Source organism: Grampus griseus (genome assembly GCF_964374135.1).
Source record: "Grampus griseus genome assembly, chromosome: 14".
Lineage (NCBI taxonomy): Eukaryota > Metazoa > Chordata > Mammalia > Artiodactyla > Delphinidae > Grampus > Grampus griseus.
In genome coordinates this window covers 10,063,494-10,080,246 of record NC_139008.1, presented here as the reverse complement: position 1 = coordinate 10,080,246, position 16,753 = coordinate 10,063,494, and the positions used below count along the sequence as shown (strand labels likewise).

At 52.9% G+C, this 16,753-nt stretch overlaps 1 protein-coding gene across 2 annotated transcripts; it reads right to left on the bottom strand.

Moving 5' to 3' along the window:
- Window positions 1–708: 708 nt before the first annotated feature.
- Window positions 709–15,128, bottom strand: NCF1 (neutrophil cytosolic factor 1). 2 transcript variants are annotated; one of them, XM_082670389.1, is made up of 11 exons: window positions 15,051–15,128; window positions 10,637–10,717; window positions 7,781–7,856; window positions 7,464–7,629; window positions 6,374–6,429; window positions 4,836–4,958; window positions 4,226–4,333; window positions 3,262–3,379; window positions 1,845–1,949; window positions 1,150–1,295; window positions 709–958 (listed from the first exon to the last, which is right to left on the bottom strand). In XM_082670389.1, exons 1-11 carry the CDS (start codon window positions 15,120–15,122, stop codon window positions 828–830), a joined length of 1,182 nt encoding a protein of 393 aa, XP_082526515.1. In that variant the 5' UTR covers window positions 15,123–15,128; the 3' UTR covers window positions 709–827. The 2 variants fall into 2 exon arrangements, with proteins under 2 accessions (XP_082526515.1, XP_082526516.1); XM_082670390.1 differs by having other exon boundaries at window positions 709–955.
- Between the last annotated feature and the right edge of the window lie 1,625 nt (window positions 15,129–16,753).

Below are 16,753 nucleotides of genomic sequence, written 5' to 3'. Positions count from 1 at the left end.
TGTCTGGATGACCTATCCATTGATGTAAATGAGGTATTAAAGTCCCCTACTATTATTGTATTGCTGTCTATTCCTCCCTTTAGGTCTGTAAATATTTGCTTTATATATGTTAGTGCTCCTATGTTGGGTGCATAAATATTTACAAATGTTATACCCTCTTATTGGATTGACCCCTTTATTGTTATGTAGTGCCAATGTCTCTTATTACAGTCTTTGTTCTATCTAAGTATAGCTACTCCAGCTGTCTTTCGGTTTCCATTTGCATGAAGTATCTTTTTCCATCCCTTCACTTTCACTTTGTGTTATGTCCTTACATCTAAGGTGTGTCTCCCTATACCTAAATTACATTTTTTTTGGTAATCGGGGTGCACACACAAGGTCACCTAGGGCCCTGGCTCCCCTCCCCTCCCAACTATGCACTGTGTCTACTCTTCTTCAGAACTCTTCTGCAGTGAGGCCAGAGTTCAAGCAGGCAGTCTGTCAGACAAACAGTCAGAGGGGACTGGGGTTTCCTCTTGCACTTGGCCTTGTGCAAACTTGGTCTTGGGCAAGGCCAGTAAAGTATGCAACCGGACCTCAGTTCTTGCACCTTCCCCCAATAGAGCTCACAGCCTTCAGTCCTATTTCTAGAAATACCAAGGGTGTTGCCCAGCCCGCAGCGCGACTTTGCAAACCATCAGTCCACTCCAAGCAACATTTATTAAGGGTGGCGAATAGCTAGGTGGGGCGGGGCCAAGGGCTGCCTTCTGCCGCCAAACCTCAGGCTCTATACATGTATATACAGGGATAGGGGCTGGAGGTGGGAAGAGCGTCATGTGGGGGCGGCCTCAGACGGCGGAGGCCAGCTTCCGCTTGGTGCTCTCGCTGCAGCGGTGCAGGATGAGGTCTGCGCTGGGCCTCGGGGGCACGGCCGGCTGCGGCTTGGGGCGCTCAGTCTTGAGCGATTCCTCCTCCTCTGCTGGAGGACAGCGCCAGCTGAGGCCCGCCCCGCCTGCTCGGCCCCGCCTCTCTTCACTTTTCAGGCCCCACCCCTCAAGGCCCCGCCTCTCATCGCCCTCGATGCTGGCCACATCCCTCCTCACCTCCGGCCCGCCCCGGGGCCCGCCCCCCAGACTCAGGCCCTGCCCCCAGGCCCCCGCCCTCACTCACTCAGCACGCTCCCTGGGCTCCGGGGCCCCGGCCGCGCCCCGCGGGGACGCTGCTGCAAAAAACGGACACTGTTGCGCCGATAGGTGTCCTGGCTGAGGCGCTTCCGTGACTGTTGGTGGATGCTGTGCGCGTTGCGGATGGACGACCTGGGCACAGCAGGACAGGGGCTTTGGTCATCGCCCCACGTCCCTGCCCTTCCCGCGTCCCTGCCCGAGGGGACTCTCATGGCCACCCCTGGAGTCCAAAGACTAGCCCGGGGAGGTTGAGAGTGGGAAGGAGGCGGGGTGGGGGGTGTCCAGCACAGCCTGGGCGGGGCATGAAGGCGACTGTCCCTCACCGACGCGGACCCCTGCCCTGACTCAGAGCCCAGGCCCATTTCCCACACCCCTCACCAGCCTCCAGCCTACCCCCTCCCCAGGAAAGCCCTCCGAACTGCCGCAGCCCTCACGGGCCATCCCGAGGACTCTAGGCATCGGAGCTACCACCTCCCTCTGCTTTCCCACCGCCCCCGTGCCAGCCCCAGAGAGGGAGCGGGGTGGGAGGGGGCCTCCATCCAGTGAGGGTGCTGCCTACCCCGCCAGGCTGAGCGCCCTGCACCATCTCCCCTGCCCCAGCACTGCCTATCCAGGGCCTGGACAGACAGACGGAAGCCGTGGTATACCCTCCTCAGCCCCGCCCCGGGGGCTCTTGCTCACCTGCGGGGCGGCGCTCCCCTCTTGATCCGGCTTTGGGCCTGGTCTGTGTCCTGCCCTGCCTGTTGCAGGTACATGGATGGGAAGTAACCTGTGACATCTTCTTTCCTGCAACAGAGGCAGCCCTTGAGGCCTGAGCAGCTGCAGGGGCGGGGCCTCAGACATGGGGTCAAGGCTCCCTCTAAACAGTTGGGGGTCAAGGCAGCTGGGAGGTTGCAGACACGGCAGCCAACACTAGACCCTGCACCTGTATGCCTCAGTTTCCTCATCAATGCCACACAGGCCTTCCCAGTTGTGACGCTGGGAGGGGGAGGAAGTTAGCAGATCCATCTCCCCAGGGACAGGTGTTTGCTACAAAACATCTGCAATATTGTATTTGTCAGTTTTTTCTTTCATGGTGATTGCCTTCTGTGTCCTAAGAAACTTCTGCGTACCTCCAGGTCACCAAGTTCCCTTATGCTTTCTTCCAAAAGCTTCTTAGTTTTGGGTTTTGTGCTTGGTAAAATCTGTGAAATGTTCCAAATAAAGATGTATGGTGTGAGGCAGGTGTCTAGGTTCATTTTTTTCCCCCCATAGGGATATCCAGTTGTTCCAGCACCATTTGTTGAGAAGCTTTTTCTTTCCATTCTCACTACTGCATTTGGTAGTAAAAAAACAACAACCTTTGCATAATACAAACCTCACTCTGTAAAACTCTGATTCTTCTTGGCTGGTGGGAGACTCACAAACATTGTCTCAGGGCTGCATAATGGGGGTTAACTGAGGTTGGGTCAAAAAACTAATTCACTTTGCTGTACAGCAGAAACTAACACAACACTGTAAAGCAACTATATGCCAATAAAATTTTAAAAATAAAAGGTTGAGAAATCCTGCCTCAAAGTCCCCAGCCAAGGGCTACGCTGATGGGGGGTTGTTGTGGCCACAAGCTCACTGGGGTCACGGATGGGCCCTGTGACTCAGGGCTCTGAAATCGTGTGCAAGACCCTGGGATTCTGCTTTCCCCAGAACCAGGAAAGCAAGTTAGTATTCCTACGTTCACTTGGAGGAATAAACAGATGGAAATTGCAATGAAGGATTTTAAAAGGAAAAGGGATGACAGGGTCTGCTCTAGCAGCTATCAAATATAATAATTAATACAATTAATTGTGTTGCTGGAGAATGAATAGATGGACTGGTCAGGGGACGTGACCCCAAGTCACAAAGGAAAGGTGTGCCCACTCAGACAAGGACACTGAAACCTGAGACACGGGCAGGCTGGGATTATCACGAATCTGCTTCCAAAATGGAAACAGCCCAGAGAGAGGCAGTGACCTACCCAGAGTCACACAGTCAAGTCGGCACTGAGCCTACGCAGGCCCAACCCCAGGCCAGGCTGACTCTCAGGGCAGGTGCAGTGGGAGGGAGGGCACAGCTCTCCTACCTGATGACCCACCAGCCATCCAGGAGCTTATGAATGACCTCGATGGTTTCGCCCTGCTCCAAAGATATCTCATCCTCCAATAGGGCAGTGTAGGCTTCGATGGTGATGTAGGGCTCACCTGGAGAGGGGAGGGGCAGAGTGTGAAGCCCCCTACCAGCACGGGGCTCGCCACCCCGCCCCTCCTCTCTGGGCCTGGGGCTTCCTCCAGCTGGAGCCCAGGACCTCTCTCCTCCAGCCCTCCCCCCTCCTCGTGGAGACACTCTGGACTTGTGCCCTCTGCCTACTCTACCCAGGGGAGCTCGCCCGCTCCTACCCACCATCACCCACACCAGAGGCCAGGAGCACCCATGACTGCAGAGACCTGGCCAGGCACCTGCACACGAGGAGTGGCTAGGCAGAAAGTGCAGAGGTAGAGCACCCATCCAGTGGCACCTGAGCTACTCAACTCCAGTCCACTATTGGCATGTGGGGCTGCAGGCCCAATACACACGCCTTTCCCGATTTTTAAAGAGGAGTCATAAATCCATATAAAATTGTAAGATCTTTCTATTGCAAATTACGGGCAACCAATACTAAATTTTTTCAAACCCCACGTGGGACCCATCCAGCCCAGGGGCTGCCAGTTTTTCCATTCTAGTCAGCCATAATGCCCCCACTCCAGGCAGCCCTCCTTCCTGAGCCTCAGTTTGGCTCATCATGCAGCTTCCCACTGGACCCAGCCCCAGGCTGGCTGCCACACTGTGTCCCAGGCTGACCTTATCCCCCTCACCTCTATTCTACCTCCTGGTTCCCCCTGTCCTGACCAAGGGCACCACCTCCTACCCTACCCAGACCCAACCTAGGGTCTCAGCCCTGCCTCCCCTCCTGCCCAGCCCACAGTCATGTCTGACCCCAAAGCAGTCACTTCTGGCTCTTCAATCCTGCCCCTCTCTCCCACCCCTGAGGCCAAGGAGGGGAGGGGCACCTTCATAGTTGGGTTCTGGGTCTTCTGCCTCATCGGGACTGTCCAGGGGCTCCAAGTAGGACGCCGGGACCCAGCCGCGCTTTGTCTTCATTTGGCAGAACCACCAGCCTGTGCCAGGGATACGGGGCGGTAGGTCTGGGCGGGTCTGGGAGCCTCCCTCAGCCATCGGCGGGGGGTAGGGGTGGGTGAGAGCACTCAGACACAGACGCACAGGTGTCCAACACTCAGATCCAGAAATGTCACCTTCACCACACTCTACACCAAAATCACACACACCAGTACCCACAGGGTCACAGAACTACAGCTCAGAACCCACATCACACACATGGTGAGAAGTTCACCTGTCCACCCGGATATAACCCCCAGAGACGCACAGTCACAGCCCAGAATGTGTGCAGATCCCCAGAGCTGCCCTGGGGCACACTCTCAGAGAGAGGGTGACCCACAGTGTGGGGAGAACAGTCAGGGCCCCTGAAGGAGCCAGAGCCCCCCAGTGGGCCAGGCGGGGAGGAGGCCTGGGGCTGCCTGGGGGGCAGAGCCTTGGTGGGGGCCTGTAGCCATGGGCCCAGGCACCAGGGGAGGGCGGTCCAGGCTGGGCGGGGAGGCTGACCACTCTGGCTCTTCTCCACGACATCCACCACGTCGCCTGTGGCCAGAGCCATCTCGGAGCCTGAGCTCTTCTCATAGTCAGCGATAGCGCGGTACGTCTGCAGGATGATGGGGCCCGTGATGTCTGGGTAGAGGGAGGGCAGGGTGAGTGGACATTGTTGGCGCCTCGTCCTGGCTCTCCCCTGTGGGCCCTGTGTAGGCCACCTGAACAGGCACTGGCATCCCGTCCCCACCCAGCTCCGGACAGGCCAGGGGTAGACACGCCCTGTATGCTGGAAAGCAGCAAAGACAAGCTAGTCTTCGCAGCCCTGCACTTATTGAGCACCCAGTGTGTTCCAGACACTGGTCACACACTTTACACACGGTCTCTTTCTCATTTGATGTGGGTAGCGAGCAGCCCTTCTCAGCTTCAAGGTGCACACAAATCACCCGGGGATCTTGCGGAAACACAGGTGCTGATTCCACAGGCCTCTGGTGGGACCTGAGGGGCTACATGTCTAACCAGCCCCCAGGCAGTACTGCTGCCGCCTGTTATGGGCTGAATTGTGTCCCCCCACCCCCAAATTCATATGTTGAAGCCCTAACCCCCAGTACCTTAGAATCTGAGTGTATTTGGAGATAAAACCTTCAAGGAGGTGATTAAGGTTAAATGAGGTCATAAGGGTGGGACCCTGATCCAATAGGACTGGTGTCCTTATAGGAAGAGGAAAAGACACCAGGGAGCTGCATGCACAGAGGAAAGGCCATGTGAGGACAAAGCAACAAGGCAACCGTCTGCAAGCCAAGGAGAGAGGCCTCAGCGGAACCCAAACCTGCCCACAGCTTGATCTCAGCCTTCCAGCCTCCAGAACTATGAGAAAATTCATTTCTCCTATTTAAGCCACCCACTCTATGACACTTTGTTATGGCAGCCTGACCTAAGACACTGCTGGTCACTGGACCACACTTTGAGTGGCCCAGAGGACTTGACCGTGTGTCCCACCGACCGGCTGAGATCGTGCTCCACATTTAGTAGCTGTGTGTCCCTTGTCAAGAATCTCAACTTAAATCAAGCCTCAGTGTTGTCCAGTTGCAAAATGGGGATAATAGCACAGTTGTACCTATTTCATACTATTATAGAGATGATTACATGAGTTAATACGTGGAAAACATTTAAAACAGCGCCTGGCACAGGGTACGTGCTCGATAAATGTTAGGTAATGTTATTAATAATTATCGTGCAATAAAGACTAGATACTGTCATGCCCCTGAGTCACCCCTAAAAGCCACTTTTGCCCCTAAATCTGTTCATTCATTCAGCCAGAACATCCTCTAGGCTCTTGGGAGCCAGGGTCTGTGCTGGGCGCTGCAGCCATGGAGGTGAGCTCCCTTCACTGACCAGTGACCCTCAAAGACCCCAACACTTCAGTGCAGCCACCAAGACCCTTCACAGCTGCTCTCAACTCCTGCTCTTTTCCCTGCACACACCGAGCTCAGGGTCCCTGATGGTGTCAGCAGTCCCTTAGGGTGACCCTCACTTGGCTGACCCCGGCCTCTCACCTGCAGCATTACTCTTGCCATCTCTGGCCATCAGGTATGTCTCTGGCTTTTTCACCCTGCATCAGAGAACAGTCTGGGTTAGACGCTCAGCTTCCCCTGGAGAACAGCATGCTCCGGGCAGACCTACAGAAGAACTTGCCAAGAGAGTTCCCAGAAGGAACGTGGGAAATGGGGGCCGCCGCAGAGAGAAGGTAGCAACTGGACTAGAAGGACAGGGCTTTGAGGAGGACAGGCTCTGCTCAGCCAGCCCGAGGAGGGGCCCCAGCCTCCTGCAGACCCAAAGGAGAAGGTTCGTGGGCCAGCTCCCTTCTGCTGGAGCCTCGAGAGGGAAGCCAACAGGAGTGGGCGCCCCTAACCCCAGGGCCAGTGGGAACTGCCCCGCCCAGGACCGGGGATGTGTTCAAGGGTCCAGAAGCACTGGCTGGAGCCCTGCTGTCTCTACGGCAGCCCTGTCCTCCAGGCCTCCCCCAGCACTCAGTACCAGAGGGGGACAGAGAGAAGGACCTTCTGCAGCACATTCCCGCGAGATCTCATCAGCATCTCCGATGCTGTCCACGCAGGGCCCTGAGCACAGGAGATCCCTGGGGCGAGGGCAGGCAGAGAATGAGGTGACAAAGGATAGGCAGGGGCCTGAGACAGGCTCAGGAAGGAACAGAGGCCACCGGCCCCCCACGTCCTCTCGGGGGCTCCACACTTCACAGTTTGTAAGCACTCTTCCCAGCACCCACTACTGCATCTGGCCCTCACCACCCAGTCACAGAAGGGGAAGCTGCTTTCAGAAGGCTCCAGGTCCCACGGCCAGGCAGCCTCAGAGTCAGGACAAGGACTTAGGACCTTAGACCCTCAGCCCACAGTGCCTCCCCCCCGACCCCCAGCACCCTGAGGCTCAGAGGGGTCCAGGTAGAAACTTGGCAGGGATGCTGGGGGTGTCCAGAGTTGGAATCCTGCCTCCTTGGCTTTCCCTGCTGTGTGACTTTGGGCAAGTCACTTCCCCTCTCTGAGCCTCAGGCTCCTCCTGTGTAACATGGGGATAGTCCCACCCGCTCCAGGCAAGGGTCTGACCACCACCTTTCCTCCTCCCGCCACTCACTGGCTGTCCGTGGGGAGCTTGAGGTCGTCAGGGCGCACCTTGAAGAAGTTGAGGAGGTGGGGGCAGCGGGAGATCTTGACAGGCAGGTTCATGAGTGAGTTGCAGTACTCGGTGAGGGTGCCCTGGCGGCTCTCGGCCACCCGCTGCCCATCAAACCACCGCGGGGCTGGGCGGACCGGGGAGGGGCACCAGAGGACCAGTGAGCACACTCGAAAGGTCAAGTCCGGAGAGGGTGGGAGTGGAAGGGGCAATTGGAGGGCAGGTGAGGGGAGCTGGGACAGGTGAGCCTGCCCAGGTGACTCAGGCCTGCTCCTCACCTGGCAGGTGGGGGATGATCCTGTTCTCTGAGTTGATGTCCCCTGCCTCGATAGGAAACATCTCCTTTAAGATTTTCTAGACAGAAAAGCAGATGTGAAGGAATCTGTTTTATTACAGCACTGTAAAACACAAAATTGGACATGACCTAAATACCCTTCCCATTGCTCAGGCTGGAAACTCCTGGTGGCATCCTGGATTCTTCTTTCTCTTCCACCTCACATCCAATCCATCAGCAAATTCTTTCGGTTCTGCTCCCCAAATCTATTCAGAATCTGATTCTTCTCACTACACTTGCTGCCACCACCCTGGTCTGAGCTTCCACCGGGTCTGGTTATTATAACCTTCTTAGGTCACTCACCCCTCCCCCTCCCTTGTCTGTCCTCAATCCAGCATCCAGAGGGATCCTCTGCAAACCTAAGTTGCATCCTGTCCCTCCTCTGCTCAGAACCCTCCCTGCCTCTCAGCTCACTCAGAATGGAAGCCAAAGGCTCCGCATTGGTCTACAAGGCACCATGTGACCTGCCTCTGCCTGCCTTGCTCACCTCTCCTGCCCCACTCTCCCGCTGTTCACTCTGCTCCAGCCACCCTTGAATGCTCCAGGCCCACTCCTGCCCCAGGGCCTTTGCATGTGCGATTCCCATTCTTCCCCCACACAGATCCATAGCTCAGTCTCTCTCTCTCTTTCTCCTTCTTCAAGTCCTTGCTCAGACATCTCCCACTTCAGTGAGGCCTCCTCCCTGACAACTGTCCTTCCTTGTCCCACCCTTCCCACCTCCCCTCCCTGCTTTATTTTTCTCTGTAATTCTAAGGACCATCTAACGTACTATATAAGTTACTTATTTTTTTGTTTGTCTGTTATCCTGACTCCTCCACTAGAACATAAGGTCTACTAGGGTGGGCAAGGATTTGCATCTGTCTTTTATGCCTTTCAGCAGCATTTCCTTCTCACTAAGTAGAAAGTGCCTGGTACTTAGTTGGTGCTCAATAAATAGTGGTTGGATGAATGAATGAGTCGACCAATTAATAAAAGAAGCTAATCCTACAATGGAATAACCCAGAACAGTTTAAAGAGGTGAGATGAAGCCCCACAAAGTATCAGCATGGACTAGTCTCAAAAAATGTAACCTAGTGGGCTTCCCTGGTGGCGCAGTGGTAGAGAGTCCGCCTGCCGATGCAGGGGACACAGGTTAGTGCCCTGGTCCGGGAAGATCCCACATGCAGCAGAGCGGCTGGGCCCGTGAACCATGGCCGCTGAGCCTGCGCGTCCGGAGCCTGTGCTCCGCAGCGGGCGGGGCCGCAACAGTGAGAAGCCCACGTACAGCAAAAAAAAAAAAAAAAAGTAACCTAGTGACAGTAATAAGATTGAGAAAGAGGCAAAAAGCACACTGATGGCATTTATATGCACTACAGAAAATGCAGGCTCCACACTACTGCATGTTGTTTCTGTGCTGTGCGTGTGTGTGTGTGTGTGTGCGTGTGCGTGTGCGTGTGCGTGTGTGTGGCCACCCAGGGTAGGAGCTGGGACGGGATGTGAGATGAAGGGCGACTTCCACTGCTTTTGTAATGTTTTATCTCCTTTATCTTAAAAACACCTTATCTTAAAAACACCTTAGGGCTTCCCTGGTGGCACAGTGGTTAAGAACCCGCCTGCCAATGCAGGGGACACGGGTTCGAGCCCTGGTCTGGGAAGATCCCACAAGCCGCGAAGCAACTAAGCCCATGTGCCACAACTACTGAGCCTGTGCTCTCAAGCCGTCGAGCCACAACTACTGAGCTGACGTGCCTAGAGCCCGTGCTCTGCAACGAGAAGCCACCGCAGTGAGAAGCCTGCGTACTGCAACGAAGAGTAGACCCCGTTCCCACAACTAGAGAAAGCCTGCGCGAAGCAATGAAGACCCAACGTAGCCAAAAATAAAATGAATTTTAAAACAAACAAACAAAAAAACGCCTTATAGCAAACGGCCCAGTGATATCAGCTGTGACTCCAGGTGCTGGGTGTACAAGGCTGGTTACAGTTTTCTTTGCATTTATCTGCATTTCACTTTAAATAATTCACAGAAGAGAAGTGCAGGAACCTGCACGCTTCCTGAAGCCCCTTCCCTGGTTAAGGAGGGCCCTGCGTGTGGAGTGGGCCCTGGGGGAACCCATCTGGCTTTTGTGGCCCCTCCATCCATATGACCCTGTCTTAGACCAGGACCCAGCACTGTGTGCACTGTGACCCCCGATGACCACCCCCAATTTTGTCCAACCAGCCACTGGTGTTGGGAACCCTGAGGGATTCTCTCATGTAAACCTTGGTGATAACAGGCACCCACAAAGCAAGAGGACCCGGTTTCTTGGGTGTCAGGATCATCCGCCCTCCTTCTAATCCACCAGGGGTCCTCATCAGGCCAGTGACGGTGAGTGAAAGAGCAAGCTCCTAGGATGACACCTGCGGTGGTGACACTGGCAGGCTGTCCCCTGCAGGGACAGAGCAAGCAGGGCCCTTGAGACGGCCCCCTTGAGATCCTGTGGAATGGGTGCAGAGTTTTGGTTTGGGAAGACAGACATATTCAGAAATGGGTGGTGGTGTTGGCTGTGTGACATTGTGAATGTACTTAATGCCACTGGCTTGTACACTTAAAATGGGTAAAGTGGTAAATGTATGTTATGTATATTTCACCAAAATAAAAATTGCTTTAGTGCTTTTTAAAGTTAAAAAAAATAATGCCCCCTTATCTGTGGGCTGGGAGGGGACGGGGGGACTCTGGGTTCCTCAGCTCCTGGTCAGCACCTAGGCCGCTCCCCTCCCCAAAGGGCAGAACTGGGACTGGGTGTGGCATCCCCTCCCTGGACCCCCAACACAGGGCACTCACATGGAATTCGTAGATCTCAGTGAAACGCCGGTAGACCATCTTCTCAGACAGGTCCTGCCATTTCACCAGGAACATGTAGACCTGGGGGGCGGTAGAGGTAGGGCATCTCGTTCAGCCATGCACCTGGGCAGCCCCCCACCCCATGGTGGAAGCCCACAGGACTGGGGGTGGGAGGCAGAATGCTCTTTGGGGTAACCTGGGCCATAGAAAGAGCAGCAAGTTCATGGTCCCCAGGGCAAGAGGGATGACTTCTCTCAAATTAACTCAAATTCATCTGTAAACTGGAGGTAAAAGTAGGACCTCACTGCTAAGGCTGGTATGAGAGTCAACAGAAGGTAAGATAGAGAAAGGGCTGGCCTCAGACAACACAAGAACTCAGTAAGCTGTTGTATGGTTCCATTTCTATGAAATGTCCAGGGAGTTCCCTGGTGGTTCAGTGGTCGGGACTCTGCACTTTCACTGCCAAGGTCCCAGGTTCAGTCCCTGGTCGGAAAACTGCGATCCCACAAGCCACGCATGTGGCCACACGCACACACACACAAAATGTCCAAAAGAGACAAATCTATTGAGACAGAAAGTAGATTAGTGGTTGCCAGGGGCTGGGCGGGGCTGGGGGTAAGGGGGCTGAGGTTTGACTGCTAACGGGTACGGGTGATGAAGAAAATCTTCTCAAATCAATTGTAGTGATGGTTGTGCAACTCTGTGAGTATCCTAAAAACCACTGAATTGTACAATTCACATAGGTTAATCGTATGGCATGGGAATTATATCTCAAAAAAGCCATTATTTAAAAACAAACAAGAAAAAAACAAAACAAAAAACCTCAGGAAGGAAAAATAGGCCTGCAAAAATAGTTAGGAGAATACCACTCAGCCGCAAAAAAGAACAAATTACTGCTATGTGCAATCACGTGGACGAATCTCAAAATCATTCAATTATGCTGAGCGAAATAAGCCGGGCGCGAAAGGCTACGTGTGACTCCATATCTATGACATCCTAGAGCAAGCACAGCTAAGTTAAGGTGGAAAAAACCTGGGGATGGGGAGGAATGACTGGGGTGTGAGATGGGGTGATGGTCACGGTCTACATCTTTTTCTTTTGATTATTTTTTATTTTTTACAGTCTACGTCTTGATGAGAGTTTGGGTTACGTAGGGAGATGTACTGTCAGATCTCAGCAAATGTATCTCTGAGATTTGTGGGTTTCATTTTACATAAATTTTCCATCAAAAGAGAAAAAAAAACTACAGAAAAATACTGAACTCTAGTTGTGATACGCATGCTGAAGTACTGGGTTGGCCAAAAAGTTCGTTCAGGTTTTTCTGTAAGGTCTTAAGGGAAAACCGGAATGAACTTTTTGGCCAACCCAACATTTAGGACAGTGTACTGATGTTTGTAATTTGCCTTGAAATGCACCAAAAATAAGATAGATTGATGGGTGGATGGATGGATGGAGGCATACATGATAAAGCAAGTACTATAGGAAATGTTAATGGTATAATCAAGATAGTAAGCATATGTCTGGTTGAGTTTGTTTTTTTTTTTTTAAATTAATTATTTATTTTTGGCTGCGTTGAGTCTTCGTTGCTGTGCACAGGTTTTCTCTAGTTGTGGCGCATGGGGGCTACTCTTTGTTGCAGTGCACAGGCTTCTCATTGCGGTGGCTTCTCTTGTTGCGGAGCACGGGCTCTAGACGCTTCAGTAGTTGCAGTACACGGGCTCAGTAGTTGTGGCTTGTGGGCTCTAGAGGGCAGGCTCAGTTAGTTGTGGTGCACAGGCTTAGTTGCTCTGCAGCATGTGGGATCTTCCAGGACCAGGGCTTGAACCTGTGTCCCCTGCATTGGCAGGCACATTCTTAACTACTGCACCACCAGGGAGGTCCCTGGTTGGGTTTTTTGTTTGGTTTTGTTTTGCTGTAAAAATTTTTTTCAACTTTGCTGTATATTTGAAGTTTCTCAGAATATAATCTTGGGGAATAAAAAGAATAGCTACCAACGGGGATGATAAAAATTAGATGGTTGTGATAGTTGAAGAACTTTAAATATACCCAAAGCCATAGTGCACTTTAAATGGGTGAACCTGCTAATATTTTACATATTTAGAAGTAAAATTAAATCAACAAGGATTTTTTTAACTTTAAAGTTGGAAACAAACAGAAACAAATGAACTTAACTATATATAAAATGGGTGATAACCTAAATATTAAAGGAAAATGGAAAAGAATCCAAGCAGCTTTTAGTTGCAGCACTTTCAGTATTCTCAGTCCAAAAGGACCAAAAGAACTGCAAAGAAAACTTAAATTTGACTTAATAGGTTAGTAGGTTTATTGTTAATAGTGGCGTGGGTGTAATTATTCTGAAACAAGTTTATGCGTATTTTAGAATTGAGCAGAAGAGTGAATATACTGATCTCTTTGGGAGCCAGGGTTCCTGCAGTGAGAAAAAGGAGCTACATACATAAAGTGATGAGAAGCACGGATGATATGAAATAGCTATTTCCTCCAGTCTGTCCACTGGAAAGGCAGTCATGAGCCATGACACCTTGGTGGCAATGAGCACACCTGGCTTCCAGATCTTGGGTTCTAATATCACTCCCACTAAAAAGAACCAGGGCTCTTTAGTGAAATGCTTGAGTCCAGGACTAGGGCTGGGAAAGTCCAAGTTAAGCTGGCCCACTTTGTGCCATAAGAATGTACCCAGGTACCCTGTCCCCCACCGCCCCTGCCACAAAAAAAAGAATGACAGGATATATTAAAAAAAAAAAAAAAAAAAAGTACAGAAGCCAGCCTGAAGGAGCTCCAGTCACCAAATCTGGGACATTCTGAGCATCAAAATATGTAATGATGGTATTGGATTATAACTCACTGAATAAAACAGGAATCCATGGATCTATACTGACATAAATAAGGAAGAAGGGAAGACACAGGAAAATGTTAACTAATAAATGCAGAAGGACCGATAGAGTTTAAAAATCATTATTTGGCAATCATTATAGTAATGGGATTCAGGCAAGAGTCACACAGATACTATAAGGCACAGGATATTCACACAGCTTTACATAACCTCCCCATAGTTTAGTTATCAATTACAAAGGGGAAAAGAGTAACTTTACAGCAGAGAAACTTGGAGGACACATCCAGGACTCAGTGATCAAAGTTAACATCACCAATAAAGGAACAAATCAAAATCACCTGCCACCTGATACGATCCATGAAAAGAACGTATCAATACTTCTGGGGTGTTCCTGCATTACTAAGATCTAACAAAGTATCAAACACACCCGAATCGAGGGGTGTTCTGCAAGATAACTGGCCCCTTCTCTTCAAAAAGTCAAAGTTGAGAAGGACAAAGACCGATTAAGACTGATCTGGATTTAAAGACGCCAAAGAGACATGACAACTCAGATGCAACAGGTGATCCTGGATAGTTTTTGTTCGTTTGTTTTAATTTGTGTGATCTTGGATTGGATCCTTGACCTGAAAAAATTTTCCTACGGAGGGACAAGAGGACAATTGGTAAAATCCGAATAAAGTCTGCGGGTTGCATAACAGTGTTTATCAGTGTCAATTTCCTCATTTTGACACCTTTGGTTATGTAAAAGAACGTCCTTGGTTTTAAGAAATACACACCTGTAATAAATACTTAGAGGTAAAGAAACACAGTGTCTCCAAATAACTCTCAAATGATTCAGAAAATGTATATTCAGAGAGAGAGAAAGCAGGAGGGACAAAGAGACGGAGGGGGAGAGACAGAGAGTGAGAGAAGGAGAGAGGAAACGTGGGTGAAGGAATATTGGAGTTATTGGTGTTTTGGGGGACATTTCTGTAAATTTGAAATTATTTCAAAATTAAAAGTTAAAAAAGCAGGGTCTTGGCACATACACTCCAAGTGCCAATTTACTAATTGGATCCCTCCCTGGCCTTCCTCTGGGTTTGGGGACCCCGTGATGGGATGGCCATGTCTGGGCCTGCACTTCTCCAGCTCCCCCAGGGCAGGAGGGGGGACTCCTCTGGTCCCTGTGGTGGTGTCACCCTACAGGAGGGGTCACGACTCTAATGTAACTGATCGCCACCAGGGCGCTCTCCCGCCGCGGGGACACTCGCCGGGCGCGGCGAGGGGACGCCGGGCTGCGGCGGGAAGCAGGGCGTGGGGTGGGCGGGCGGGGGCCGGGGGCCAAGCCGCTGTCCTCGCACCGAGGGCCCGGGTGGCGGCGCGCACCTTTTGAAGGGCGCACATTGACTGCGGCCCCGGCGGGCGGCCTGAGGCCCAGAGCCGGGGAGCCTTGGCCGCGGCCCCGCCCCCTCACCCCTCGGCCGCCCGCGTGTCGGGCCGGGAGTCCCGGGGCTGCGCGGGGACCGGCACCTGCGCCCCGCCAGTCCTGTCCCCACGCGCAGGGCGCCTCAGGCCGGTACTCACGTAGTGCTGGCTGGGGACGTAGCGCTTCTCGAAGCCCAGGAGGGCGATGTGGCGAATGAAGGGGTCCCCCATGGCTGGGCTGCGTGCGGCCCCCTCTTCTCCGGGGCGCTGCGGGCTGAGACTTAAATAGGCTGGAAAAAGGAAGTCGCCTCTGTCGCGGCGGGGCCGCGGGCAGGAGGGGGCAGGGAACGTGCAGATAGGGTTTTGCTTCTTCTTTCAGTTTCTGGGCTTCCTCGGGTTCCCGTGGTGCGGACATGGGTGGCCTCACGCACGCAGTTGTGCGGGGACACGCCCATCATTGTCCCCTCCGTGGCCCACAGGGCCCCGCAGGAGGGTTGCCTGACTCCCTGGTCTCTCCTCCTGGCTCCTCTGAACCAGCCACGCTGGCCCCTCTGTTCCAGGTGCTCCCATCTCAGGGCTTTTGCACAAGCCATTCCACCTGGCCCGTCTCCCACACACCTGTAACTCCCACCCTCATCTTCTACAGGTTTCTACTCAAAGGGCACCTCCTCTGAGAGGCCTTCCTTGATATAAACTTCACATAAAATAGCAAAACTTCATGCGGACCCCACCCCTCTTTCCTGCTTTTTTTTTTTCCAGATCACTCATCACATTTTTATTTTTACAGTGTCTTTCCCTACCAGAATGTGAGCCCCATGAGAGAAGGGTTTGGCCTGTTTTGACAAGGGCTCTGGCCCCAACCCCTAGAGCTGGTGCCTGGCACACAGTGGGCCCTCTGTAAGTATTCGGGTAGTAACTGCATCACTCACAAAGTGATTGATGGAATGAATCCTCCAGGGGAGCGTGTGCAAGCCTCAGGTGTACATCCCGGGTGACTGTGGCTGAGGGCAGGGGCAGCGGGGCAGACTGAGTGAGAACCGTGTTCAAATTCTGATCAGAGAATGGCCGCTCAGAGCAGATGTGGTTTCCTCTTGAGTGAAAGGGGGCTCCCAGCTCTGATGAGAAGGGGGAGAAGGAGATTTGGGATGGAGGGGTGAGGAGGACAGCAGCTTGCTGGGGGAGAGGCTGGGGCCTCTCTCACTAAAGCCTGGGGTGCTTGGCCAGGTAGATGGGGAGCCTGGGGGGCTCAGAGGTTATAGAGCTGGTTCAAGGTCACGCAGCAAGTGGCCTTAGACCCAGGCAGTTCAGCTGCAGGCTCAGGTGGGCAGGGCCAGTTTGTGGCCCAGATCCCCAGATTCCAAGATGGAGAGATGATGGCAAAGCCCATCAGCACTGGGAACACTCTGAGAGCCACAGGTCCCCCTGGACCGCCAGGGGTGAGGGTTGCTCTCTGGCAGGGGATTTTATCTAGGAAGCCTGGCGTCCATCTCCTCTGCTCTGAAAGGTCTGCTTGGCAGGTCCCCTCTGGTCACTGCTGCTCCCCGATCACCCTGAGGTCACCAGCCCTGGGTGTGACCAGCCTTGCAAGTCCTTCCTCTGATCATTTCCATTTACACATCTAGGATCTTCCTGCACAGAAGGATGATGCACTACTCGGCAATGGGCAGGAACTACCGGACACAACACGGGTGAACCTTCCAGACACAATGCGGGGATAGAGAAGGCAGACACAAAGCACACCTGCTGCAGCATGCCATTGACACCAAGCTCAAAAACTGCCCATGCCAGTCAGTGGGGTTGGAAGCCAGGGTGACCTCCAGCGTGGGGGTGGGTGGGTGGGGGCAGCAGTGAGTGGAGGCAAG